The sequence below is a fragment of the Schistocerca nitens genome, chromosome 6 (genome assembly GCF_023898315.1).
Source record: "Schistocerca nitens isolate TAMUIC-IGC-003100 chromosome 6, iqSchNite1.1, whole genome shotgun sequence".
Lineage (NCBI taxonomy): Eukaryota > Metazoa > Arthropoda > Insecta > Orthoptera > Acrididae > Schistocerca > Schistocerca nitens.
Window position 1 is genome coordinate 378,145,323 of NC_064619.1, and position 14,240 is coordinate 378,159,562.

At 38.7% G+C, this 14,240-nt stretch overlaps 1 protein-coding gene across 1 annotated transcript in view; it reads right to left on the reverse strand.

Moving 5' to 3' along the window:
- Nucleotides 1-14,240, reverse strand: part of LOC126262308 (uncharacterized) — a 248,561-nt gene that overhangs the window by 75,319 nt on the left and 159,002 nt on the right. Inside the window, exon 6 of the mRNA XM_049958852.1 lies at nt 9,091-9,249. Coding sequence (XP_049814809.1) covers nt 9,091-9,249 — 159 coding nt within the window. The remainder of the gene's footprint in view (nt 1-9,090; nt 9,250-14,240) is intronic.

The following is a 14,240-nucleotide window of genomic DNA, read 5'->3' on the forward strand; positions in this document are numbered from 1 at the left end:
TTCACTCCAGTCAATATTCTTTCAGGATTATTTAAAATTTAATCATTAATCAGCTTCACAGTTTTCTTAAACTGTTTCTGAACTGTACATGGAGCTAAGTTATGTAATGGGACAAATTATGCATTGTGATTTTGACAGTCAGTTTACCACCAGACAGGTATGTGTCTCTTGAACTTCTGCTTGTTGAGCAACTAACATTATCTATAAAATAACTAGATATCTATAAAGATACTACTACTGTAAGAAACTTGAGAAGGGGAAGCAATGACTGATACCAAATTATAAGTGGCTAAAACCACTTCTAGATCATTTTTTTCTGTCACATTCCTTCTGGAAATTAACATTAAAATCATCACAGATTAATAACCCCTTCTTTCTGTCTGACATCAAAATTTTTCATGAAAATTTCTGTTACCCAGTGGAGACCTGTCCATTGTACATTTCCCAATATTAACTCACAAGCATATGCTTCTATACACTTGATCTATACAGAATTTATTAACTTCTACATTTTTATATTTACATCCTTTTTTATGATTGTGACAACTTGTCTGTTTTCCTTATGGACCTACCTGAATATGCAGGTAACATATAAGCCCTTACAATAAGATTTTCTATCCCTGTGTTATATAGCATTCAGACAGGCAGACGACATTAAATTATTCCAAATTACTAAGATCTTGCAAGCAAATTAAAAATTCCTTTACTTTACTTTTTACTCCAAAATATTCTGCTGAAGCAAGTTGATTTCACTTTTTCTTCTATTATTATAAGGTGAATTGGGAGTCTCTGTCAGTTTAATTTCCTTTAATGCTGTCTGTCTGAACTCTGAATCTGACCTAATTTCAGTGTATCTGATCCCATAACTACAGGGAATAACTTTTGTGTGCTAGTGCCCCCCTCCCCTTATGTTTCCTACTAACAGATCTGCTAACTTTTCCTTACCTCCTATTCAGGTGCGGGTCACGAGACACATATTCCTATCTTCTTACATCAACTGCTGGAAAAGTTCCAGTATGAGATTCTGCACTCATCTGAAGGACACCTTTCAGTTCCATGTACACTTTTCAGCAGAGTTAACTGGGTCTGGACTTGGTGCCGCAGAACCTCCACAAACTAACCCTTGTGTGCTCAATAGCTGTTCTTAGTTTGTCCAGACCACACCTAATAACATATTGGTCCGTTTTGATGATGATGCTGATGAAGATGATGACGATGTAAGACACTTTGTCATATCTACCAATGTACAAAAAAAGGATACGGATTTTCTCATTGGAAGAGAATATTTTCAAGAGTCACAAGCCATGTGCCAGTACTGGGTTCCATCATTTCTTTTCCTTTCAATATGTGCTGACCCATGATGCACAAAAATGACAAAATACTACCCCCCATCATAATAATTCACATAACACTACATTCAGACATTTGACAATTACCTCCCAGCCACCATCTGTATCCTGCATACAAACGTGTGAACTTTTCAGGGCAGCTACCAAATACTAGATCAAAGAAAATATTAAGGAAAGGCTTCATTACACTGTATTTAGATGTCAGTGTGATATTAAAAATAATGTTAGTAATGAATCAAGTATAAAGAAAACCATCAGAAGCAATTTCACACTCTCATCTTACAATATAGCTGGGATCACTAGTGACCCTATAGATTATATTAAGGGGATACGGAATCACCTATCCCCGCAATGTTAATATATGCCTACTATAGGGAACATTTTCTCACAAACTACTGGAGACAGAGAGGTAAAAATTTTACTGTATGTGCATTCATATGTTACAACAATACTGAAACAACAGTTTATTGTCAAAGTATTTTCTTACAGAGATATTGTACATTTATTTTTAAGTAAATTTTTTCCATCGCTTTTTACTAGACTATCACCCCTAAGTCTTTTGTAAATCAAGTAATTAAAAAATCGTTGTTTCAGTATGTAATAGGGACCTATGTCACTACGTCATAAAAATTTCAGACTTCTAGGTTGACCAGTACCTGAGATAATGTTCCTAGATGAAGTAAAAAGTAAACTTACGGGAAACGGAGAAAGAAGATTAAAACATTCCTGATCCGTAGCTAATACCCCCTTCACAGTCTTCATAATCATCTTCAAGTCTTCTTTTGGCACCCCTCTGCACCTGTCTTGCTTTTTTCACTAATGTCTTGATTATATTATCAGCATGCCTTAGTCTGTGCTGATCTAAAAAGAACATAGCACGTACCGTACGGGAACCAACACACATACCCAACTTTTGAAGGACCTGGCATTTAGTTATATTTCCAAGATTGAAGGTTGCCACAGCATCATACACACCAAAATGTAGTGTATTAATTCCGACAAACACTGTTTTTGGGAGACGATGCCATATCACACTATTCAAGCACTCGTTGGGGTTCTGCGTTTTTCCGTGAAGACATTTCATCAGAAGACTTCTGTCAGCCAGATCTCTGAAAATGGGCTTTATTTCTGCCATGATGGCTGATGGTAGACTGTGGTGGTGAATGTATTTCTCTCCTGTTGTTAGTCCCCTATTGTATTTACACCAGCTGTTTTCACCTTTGGGGCACAAACCATGTTGTGGATGCTCATCCGTGGATGCGGTGTGGAAATATAAAGCCCATATAGCTCTCCTCATTTCTTCAAGATTGCCTGTATTTTGCCTGATTGCAAGGCCATAGCAGTTCTGAATGTGGTCTATTATGGAATCAGTCAATCTTCCTCTGCCATCCAAGGTTTTCCCATCATCTAGTTTTTTCCCTTTCATAACTGATTTTAACCTTCTCAGCCTGGCACCCATTCTCTTCTGCACATGTCCTATACATTCAAGTTTGCTTATATTTACACTGTTCCCATATGGTTTGCTTTCCAAAACTTCTTTGAATGCTTTAGAGTCACCATCTCCCAGATATTTGACATAGCGAACATTATACCACTGTGAAGAGCGATGAAAAATTTTCTTCACCCCAGCAACCTCCATGCCACCACTACTACCATAATAATTAGCAATACAGTCATCACTGTGTTCATTTTTCAGCCTGCCTGTGCACCTACAGTATTTAGACATTATTGCAACATCAATAACCTTGCCAGTATCAACACTAGTTGCTGTTACAACACCATTGTTGGAGGTGTGGCCCCTTTTCTGCCACGTGCCATCAAACGCCACTGTGAGGTCACGACTGCCGTCATTTTCTTCCACTGCTTCTTCCACAGCAACCTGCATTGACTTCTGTGCTACATCTTCAACTGCAGATCCTAGTACATAATTGTAAGCTTCAAACTTTGAAGGTGCACTTGGAAGATTTAGAACACCACATAGCATATCACCAGCTGCTTTGCCCTTACCAATTGCTCGCAATCCATAAACTAACCTAATATTTACACTATAAAGTTCAGTTTTCTTGTATCCATTATTTACAGTTACTGAAACCGAACTTGGAAACTTACAGCTGTATTTACAAACACTGCATATTAAATTAAACTGGGCAGCCAGGCCAACATGGGATTCTACTTTCAGAGAAACGTTTCCATGACATTTTTTGCAGCACAAACTGTTTTCAAGAGCTTCACACAATATATTCGTATCAATGAGTTCAAAAACTTCATTCCCTCTATCAAGTAAATTATATTTCTCTTCCAAATCTCTTAGTTTTTTATGAGAAGCACTGTTTTCATTTGGTGTAAGTTCGTTTGGCAAATCAGTAATAAGTGGATTCACATTTTCCAACAGTGATGATGATGAACTGCTTTGCTTTGCTAATGAATCATTATTTCTTTTCTTTTGCCAGTTCACACGCTTTTTAAATACTTTTGCTTTAGCTCTAGGCATTTTCACTGCGAAAAATGAAGCACTAAATACGAAATAACTCAACAACAACTACTTTCTTATATCACACTGTTTACAAAACAGTCCCGCCACAAAGTCAAAGAGTAACTTGAGGAAACAAGAGAGAAACATTTTCGGGCAACTAGTGTATAAATAGTCGCTGGAAACCGGGATATTTGAATTCATGTCACTTTAAAGGTACTGCCAAAAAGTTCATGGTCAGCCACGAGAGACGTGTATAACTAAAGCACAATAGCCGATCTCACAAATATATAAAAATAAAATAGTTATAATTGTAGTAGAGCTATGTATGATACGTCATTTTAAAGAGGAAACATGGCAGAATATAATACGCCAATAAAAAAAAATTCGATTTTTTAACCCAAAATCCGATTCCGTATCCCCTTAACTAAGATAACGCTGAATGGCAGTACAAATTGCATTCCATTGCTGACCTCCTATAGTCAAAGAGGTCTGCACTACACGTAATGTATTCTTCTAAATACAGAACAAAGTAGGAACAAATAAAGTTGTTGTTGTTATGGTCTTCAGTCCTGAGACTGGTTTGATGCAACTCTCCATGCTACTCTATCATGTGCAAGCTTCTTTATCTCCCAGTACCTACCACAACCTACATCCTTCTGAATCCGCTTAGTGTATTCATCTCTTGGTCTCCCTCTATGATTTTTACCCTCCACGCTGCCCTCCAATACTAAATTGTTGATCCCTTGATGCCTCAGAACATGTCCTACCAACCGATCCCTTCTTCTATTCAAGTTGTGCCACAAACTCCTCTCCCTCCCAATTCTATTCAATACCTCCTCATTAGTTATGTGATCTACCCATCTAATCTTCAGCATTTTTCTGTAGCACCACATTTCGAAAGCTTCTATTCTCTTCCTGTCCAAACTATTTATCGCCCATGTTTCACTTCCATCAAATCAAATTAACTTTCAAAAAAGAAATTGTTGCATTACATCAATTTGATCCAGGTCTTCCACAATATGAAGGTTGTATTATGGATCTACAGTGTACACTTTTCTAAGCTTCCCCACGGTAGCTTTTTATGATAATCCAGTTCTTACAACTTACCTAGCACAGTTCATGTTCTCTACAGTTCTAGTATCTTGTTCCTTACCATCAAGAACTGCCCAAACCAAGCCTACAATAGATTGCAATCAAACCTCATTCAGCCAAGAACAGTCACCATCCATACTATGGTCAACTGCTGTCAAAACTCATTAATCAAAAACAGTGTCACTTGTCAATTCAAGGACAGATACTTAATTATTATTTGAACCATCCCAGCACAGTACACAACTTGACCCTAAAGCTTCAGTAACATTTAGAAAGTAAACTAAACCAATAAAATGTTTAATATGGAACTAACATTTTCATAATTCTTCTTGACCAGACAGTTTTTTGTTTTATTTAAAGATGCATTTTAAGTGATAATGCTGTAATATTATATGATTTTTTACAAATACATTCATATTTAGAATGTGAGCAACATGAGCAACTTTGTATTCATTTTTCCTTGGTTTCTGTTTAAATGAACAGATACCTGCTGTTGTTTTACTTCTTATATCTTCTATTAACCCCCCCCCCCCATGAACCATGGACCTTGCCGTTGGTGGGGAGGCTTGCGTGCCTCAGCGATACAGATGGCCATACCGTAGGTGCAACCACAACAGAGGGGTATCTGTTGAGAGGCCAGACAAACGTGTGGTTCCTGAAGAGGAGTAGCAGCCTTTTCAGTAGTTGCACGGGCAACAGTCTGGATGATTGACTGATCTGCCCTTGTAACATTAACCAAAACGGCCTTGCTGTGCTGGTACTGCGAACGGCTGAAAGCAAGGGGAAACTACGGCCGTAATTTTTCCCAAGGGCATGCAGCTTTACTGTATGATTAAATGATGATGGCGCCCTCTTGGGTAAAATATTCCGGAGGTAAAATAGTCCCCCATTCGGATCTCTGGGCGGGGACTACTCAAGAGGACGTCGTTATCAGGAGAGAGAAAACTGGCGTTCTACGGATCGGAGCGTGGAATGTCAGATCCCTTAATCAGGCAGGTAGGTTAGAAAATTTAAAAAGGGAAATGGATAGGTTAAAGTTAGATATAGTGGGAATTAGTGAAGTTCGGTGGCAGGAGGAACAAGACTTTTGGTCAGGTGAATACAGGGTTATAAATACAAAATCAAATAGGGGTAATGCAGGAGTAGGTTTAATAATGAATAAAAAAATAGGAGTGCAGGTAAGCTACTACAAACAGAATAATGAACGCATTATTGTGGCCAAGATAGACACAAAGCCCATGCCTACTACAGTAGTACAAGTTTATATGCCAACTAGTTCTGCAGATGATGAAGAAATTGATGAAATGTATGATGAGATAAAAGAAATTATTCAGGTAGTGAAGGGAGACGAAAATTTAATAGTCATGGGTGACTGGAATTCGAGAATACGAAAAGGGAGAGAAGGAAACATAGTAGGTGAATATGGATTGGGGGGAAGAAATGAAAGAGGAAGCCGTCTGGTAGAATTTTGCACAGAGCATAACTTAATCATAGCTAACACTTGGTTCAAGAATCATAAAAGAAGGTTGTATACATGGAAGAAGCCTGGAGATACTGACAGGTTTCAGATAGATTATATAATGGTAAGACAGAGATTTAGGAAACAGGTTTTAAACTGTAAGACATTTCCAGAGGCAGGTGTGGACTCTGACCACAATCTATTGGTTATGAACTGTAGATTAAAACTGAAGAAACTACAAAAAGGTGCTAATTTAAGGAGATGGGACCTGGATAAACTGACTAAACCAGAGGTGGTAGAGAATTTCAGGGAGAGCGTAAGGGAACAACTGACAGGAATGGGAGAAAGAAATACAGTAGAAGAAGAATGGGTAGCTCTGAGGGATGAAGTAGTGAAGGCAGCAGATGATCAAGTAGGTAAAAAGACAAGGGCTAATAGAAATCCTTGGGTAACAGAAGAAATATTGAATTTAATTGATGAAAGGAGAAAATATAAAAATGCAGTAAATGAAGCAGGCAAAAAGGAATACAAACGTCTCAAAAATGGGATCGACAGGAAGTGCAAAATGGCTAAGCAGGGATGGCTAGAGGACAAATGTAAGAATGTAGAGGCTTATCTCACTAGGGGTAAGATAGATACTGCCTACAGGAAAATTAAAGAGACCTTTGGAAAAAAGAGAACCACTTGTATGAATATCAAGAGCTCAGATGGAAACCCAGTTCTAAGCAAAGAAGGGAAAGCAGAAAGGTGGAAGGAGTATATAGAGGGTTTATACAAGGGCGATGTACTTGAGGACAATATTATGGAAATGGAACAGGATGTAGATGAAGACGAAATGGGAGGTAAGATACTGCGTGAAGAGTTTAACAGAGCACTGAAAGACCTGAGTCGAAACAAGGCCCCCGGAGTAGACAACATTCCAGTAGAACTACTGACGGCCTTGGGAGAGCCAGTCCTGACAAAACTCTACCATCTGGTGAGCAAGATGTACGAGACAGGCGAAATACCCTCAGACTTCAAGAAGAATATAATAATTCCAATCCCAAAGAAAGCAGGTGTTGACAGATGTGAAAATTACCGAACTATCAGTTTAATAAGTCACAGCTGCAAAATACGAATCCGAATTCTTTACAGACGAATGGAAAAACTGGTAGAAGCGGACCTCGGGGAAGATGAGTTTGGATTCCGTAGAAATGTTGGAACACGTGAGGCAATACTAATCTTACGACTTATCTTAGAAGAAAGATTAAGAAAAGGCAAACCTACGTTTCTAGCATTTGTAGACTTAGAGAAAGCTTTTGACAATGTTAACTGGAATACTCTCTTTCAAATTCTCAAGGTGGCAGGGGTAAAACACAGGGAACGAAAGGCTATTTACAATTTGTACAGAAACCAGGTGGCAGTTATAAGAGTCGAGGGGCATGAAAGGTAAGCAGTGGTTGGGAAGGGAGTGAGACAGGGTTGTAGCCTCTCCCCAATGTTATTCAATCTGTATATTGAGCAAGCAGTAAAGGAAACAAAAGAAAAATTCGGAGTAGGTATTAAAATTCATGGAGAAGAAATAAAAACTTTGAGGTTCGCCAGTGACATTGTAATTCTGTCAGAGACAGCAAAGGACGTGGAAGAGCAGTTGAACGGAATGGACAGTGTCTTGAAAGGAGGATATAAGATGAACATCAACAAAAGCAAAACGAGGATAATGGAATGTAGTCAAATTAAATTGGGTAATGCTGAGGGTATTAGATTAGGAAATGAGACAATTAAAGTAGTAAAGGAGTTTTGCTATTTGGGGAGCAAAATAACTGATGATGGTCGAAGTAGAGATGATATAAAATGTATACTGGCAATGGCAAGGAAAGCATTTCTGAAGAAGAGAAATTTGCTAACATCGAGTATAGTTTTAAGTATCAGGAAGTCATTTCTGAAAGTATTTTTGTGGAGTGTAGCCATGTATGGAAGTGAAACATGGACGATAAATAGTTTGGACAGGAAGAGAATAGAAGCTTTCGAAATGTGGTGCTACAGAAGAATGCTGAAGATTAGATGCGTAGATCACATAACTAATGAGGAGGTATTGTTCAGAATTGGGGAGAAGAGGAGTTTGTGGCACAACTTGACAAAAAGAAGGGACCGGTTGGTAGGACATGTTTTGAGGCATCAAGGGATCACAAATTTGGCATTGGAGGGCAGCGTGGAGGGTAAAAACCGTAGAGGGAGACCAAGAGATGAATACACTAAGCAGATTCAGAAGGATGTAGGTTGCAGTAAGTACTGGGAGATGAAGAAGCTTGCACAGGAGAGAGTAGCATGGAGAGCTGCATCAAACCAGTCTCAGGACTGAAGACCACAACAACAACAACAACATCTTCTATTAACTTCCATTACTTTTGCTGATGCCAGCACTGGTTGGAGTTAGTCTTTCATTGAATTTTAAACTTCACAACGGCTTTCATGGTCATTTTTACTCCTGCAACTGTGTACTAGATGTGCTGCACATTTCAATACCATGCTACTAATCCTCTCATTCACCCACAATATTGCTTTAATTCCATGAAAAGATCCATTCTTTATTATGTTGTCAATTGTTCTAATTAATGTCAACCTCTCCTCTCTCTCTCTCTCTCTCTCTCACTCACTCACACTCTCTCTGCAAATTTTCACACCCACGAAAGAATGTGGAGTTGAAGCTACGGTCTATGAACAAAATATAGTATTACCTCTAACTGCCTGGGTGGAAGATGGCCAATATTCTACATCTTTCTTACTATCTAAAATTGTACTCAAAACCTTTGTCAACACAAGTGTTTCTACGTTGAATAATCTTCTGTCTTTGTGCATGTGTGATGCATATGCATGGGCATACCGTTCCAGCTTTCCTGCATAAGAAAATGTAAAATCAGTAAGTACATTCGAAAAGTAGGAACTGAGATATAAATTTATCAACTGTGATTAATCAGCTGCTGTCACCTATGTGAGTCAACTAGCTGAATCCCACAGTGTCTTTTCTACACTTCTATCTCCCCCTTATTTACGCTCAAGAACACTTGACTAATAGCTCAATGATTTCTTAAGTATCTTCACAATATTCAGAAAAGTCAAAACAAAATACCTTTAATATTAATATGACAATAAAATGAAACATTTTCTTTGTAGTTCTTACTTGTGCGCTACTTTAAATAAGTAACTTGACTCTTTGGCTTTCTGTAACAGATAGTCAACTGAATAACAAAGACAAAAGTAGAATTTAAATCTTAGTTAAATTCAAAAAATTATTATTCTATCATGACATGAGATTTCTGAGATTTTCTTGATGTAGTCTGCCTGCTTTAGCTGGGTGGTAACCTGCTTGCCTCCCATGCAAGTGGGTTCAGGTCGATTCCCGACCATGTCAGAAATTTTCTCCGCTCAGTGACTGGGGGTTGTGTTGTCCTCATAATCATTTCATCCTCATCACCAGCGCGCAAGTTGCCCAATGTGGCATTGACTGAAATAGGACTTGCACTTGATGGCCAAACTTCCCCGGATGGCACCTCCTGGCCAGCAATGCCATACACTCATTTCCATTTTGTTTCTTCTTGACATAATTGTTTTATAGTGTGGTTTCAGTTTCCAAATAAGCTGATGATTCTGTTTTTGCACATAAGACTTGTAGAAATGATCCAACTGTCTTCTTCAGATGGTGCAAGCAGTGGTCTTACATGTCCTCCATAGCTGAACTACAACCAAATCATATATCATTGTTGGTTTGTGACCCCACTCACAGCTAAGTTTGATTGACAATCCTGGTACACTGTATGGTCTACATTTGTTCATCTTCACCTGTGTCATCATTCTCCGTATAACATATTTATTTAGTTCTTTCTGGCTCTGGTAGATAAAATAGTTGGTAATGCATTAATGAACTGAGTGCTGGATACTAAGTGTGGCTAAAATTGATCTCCCATTTCTGTTTGCAAGGCTTTTTAACTTCTTTAATTTCATTGATTTCATTATTATAGGGTCCAAAAAACTTGGAGCTAGTACAAAGATTCTGTCTTCTAACGTCTAATTTCAAAATTATACACTGCATGTCAGTTGCTGATTTGTTGGGCTATTTCAGTGGGTATGTTGCTGATGTTCCTTGTATGTCTCCTCAAATGTTCTAATAGCCTGTCCCAAATTCACTATATGATCAAAAGTATCTGGATACCCCTTTGTAATTGGACACTGATCACTAGATGTCACCTGAAGTGAGCCCATCAGTATAAAAGGAGGCAGGGAATATTGCATTGTCAGTAGAAAAGCAGTAACACCAGAATGAGTTGGTCAGGAGAGCTCAGTGACATCAAACTTGGACTAGTTGTTACATGTCACCTAAGTAGCAAATCCATCAGTAATCATTGAAGGTTAGAGATTCTGGAAAGTTAACAGAGGCAGATTTGGGGACAGCAGGAGTGGATCACTGTTAGATGGAGGAGTGAACTGAGTCCGACAGGGTTCGACATTGGTTTTGGGTTGAGTCTGATTGGTAGGGTTGGTGGCGAAAAAGTGTTCCCACTGCAGGGCCTGGGAGAAATAGAAAAGGTCTTTAACAAGTCCAACATGACTGAATTTGGGACCAGGGCAACAGGGTTGATACTGATACTTCTGTAGGACTAAGGATTTTGAAGGAAAGATTCACGACTGTGTTTTGTGTCTGTTTAGAATTCTGTACTCTGTATAGTGGTGGGAGAGAGTTTTTGGGGATGTAAATGTAGTTGGTCTGCAGAGTTTGACAGTTATGAGGCAATGCGGGGTCATTTTGGAGGCTGTTCTAGAGGTGATGGACAGTGGTAGTCCAAGGCCAGAGTACAAGGTGCACCGGTTGAAGAGTTTTTTGAGGTGGCATGTTGTGCATGCTGCTCTATATCACGAAGAGCAAGAGATTCAATGTGTGAGATGGAATACAGGAATTTGGGATTGCACAGCAGGAGAATTTTATGGATGGACAGGAGGTATTGCAAGGAGGTTTGGACCTGATTTACATGGTTTTGTAGGACTATATTGGTGAGGGTTCAGGATTGGCACAATCTGAATAAATGGAGGTCATTGTGGAAGGATAGGTTGCAGCCAGAGATGGATAATGTGATAATAAGGCCATTTGTGAACCAGGCAACAATGCAGAAACAGTATGTGGGACTGAGTTCTAGCTAAGGATAAGGAAATTTTTCTGTATTGGTGCTGAGTCGCAGACAAGTACAACAAAAAGATTGCTAAACAAGTAAGCTTTTGGCCAAAAGGCTTTCTTCTGAATTACACACACACATTCACGCAAACAACACACACACACACACACACACACATTCACGCAAACAACACACACACGCACACACACACACACACACACACACACACGACCAATGTCTCTGGCTGTCGAGGTGACACTGCAAGCATCCATAAAATTCGCCTGCTGTGCAAACCCAAATTCCTGTATCCCATCTCACATATTGACTCTCTTGCTCTACATGAACTAGAGCAGCATGCACAACATCACATAAAAAGTGTCTCCAACCTGTTCACATCCTGCCTTGGACTACAATTATTCAATTATCCACCACCTCTAGAACAGCCTCCAAACCTCTCCCACATCCCCTCATAGTTCGCAAAGCCTGCCTTGCAGACATAATACATTTACATCAACAAAAATTCCCTCGCATTACCATATAGAGAACAGAAACCCTAAACAGACCCAAAACACAGTCATGAACCTTTCCTCCAAAAGCCTCAAGTCCCACAGAAGTATCAGTATCAGTCCTTTCCAAAGGCCTTACCTTTTGCCCCACTCCAAAACTCAATCAAGCTGGACTTGTTAAAAGACTTTCTCTCTTTCTCCCAGTCCCTCCAATGGTTTCCACCAATCCTACCAATTAGACTCAACCCAAAACCAATGTCGAATTCTGTCTGACTCATTTCACTTCACCATCCAACCGTGATCCACCCTCATTGCCCCCAAATCACCCCCTGTAAACATTCCAGAATTTCTTAACTTTGACCAGTACCACAATGGATGCACAACGAAAATGATAATAAGAAATGACAATTATAATATGGCCATGCATGGCAAATTCTTTGTAATAACTCAGTGCTGTAAGATGCTGTTTATTACCACTGTGTTACTGTCACTTGTATTAATTTACAGGCAAGATGAAGAGTATTTATTGTTTTTCAAATGATTCTAAATATCTAAACATTATGATTATGTTAATCATTAGTATGCACAACATAACCCTTTGTATTTGTGTAACAACTGCACATTTTATTGTTGTCATTTATTATACGGCTGTAATGATTTCTTATTTAAAACACTTGTATACGAGGCATGAGACTAGCGACATTGAAAATATCCTAGTATTACTGTTCGTTATGTTGTTCTCAGTTTGATTCTGACTTGTTAGTGAGCATATGTATATTGTGATACTCATCTTCCATCACTGTGTGATGCATGTATTTCCCATTTTAGATGGTTGTCATTTAGATCAGGCACTTTCAGTGCACGTACGTCTTAATTAAATAGTTAACTACTGTTCATATTTGTAATTCCATAATTCTATCTTACAGATCACTTCATCTATGCCGGCCTGTGGGGGCCGAGCGGTTCTAGGCACTTCAGTCTGGAACCGTGCGGCCGCTACGGTGGCAGGTTTGAATCCTGCCTCGGGCATGGATGTGTGTGATGTCCTTAGGTTAGTTAGGTTTAAGTAGTTCTAAGTTCTAGGGGATTGATGACCTCAGATGTTAAGTCCCATAGTGCTCAGAGACATTTTTGAACTTAATCTATTTTTGTATTGTAGCCTTCGTTGGTCAAGCCTCAGAATGAAACAATCAATTCCAAACTAGTTGCCAAAATATATGTATAGCAACTGTGACATATTTGAAATAAAATCAACATATAAAGAACTTATAAAATTTACTTAATGTGACTTGAGAAACTATGACTGCATTGTTAACCATTGTGATAATTGTGCCAGTGATGATAAACTGTCAGAAATTTTGAAACAAAAATTAGTTTACCAAGGTGCTGATGACGAAACTGTGTACAGCCAACAGATTAGCACAGATTATCAGACAGAACTGGTAAAGCTGTTTGCAATTGCTGATGAATACAGAGACATGCTGGTAACAAACTTACAGGCACTTAAATTGCACTCAATGTAACTAAATATAAGACAAGGTTCCTAAAAAACCTGAAAGGAAATCTAACCTCAAAAATGCAATTTTGTTAATGGACTTTGCTGAAAACCACAGTTTTGTAATTCAGGGAGAAATCCAGAGTTATCACTGAACAAGAAACAGCTGTATAATACATCCTGTTTGTGTTTATGTGGCAAATTTGGAAAACCAATTGGTAATAATAAACCACAGCTTTATAAGTGATCAAATGAAGACAATGTAGGATTTGTAAATGCTGCCCAGAAAGAAATTGTTAAACAAATTGTTAAACAGTTGGCTGGCAACTATACACGTCAAGAAACTGCATTATTTAAGTGATGGATGGGCTGCTCAGTAATACAAAAGTAAAAGCCCTAAAAATGTGTGAAACATAAAAATGGTTTTTCTACAGATGCTGAACATTTCTTGTTTTGCTACTAGCTGGAAAATCTGTGTGTGATGGATTAGGATGAAGCACAAAATGTGTACCGAGAAAAGCTGGTCTTCGACTAGAGGATGCTGTACAAATAATATTTGGTGTTTACAATTTTCTGCAAGCTAATGGTGGTGTGTGTCATGTGTGTGTTTGTGTGTGTGTGTGTGTGTGTGTGTGAGAGAGAGAGAGAGAGAGAGAGAGAGAGAGAGAGAGAGAGAGAGTGACCAAGCATGCACACACCTATGTGTGTGTACCCTCCATAGA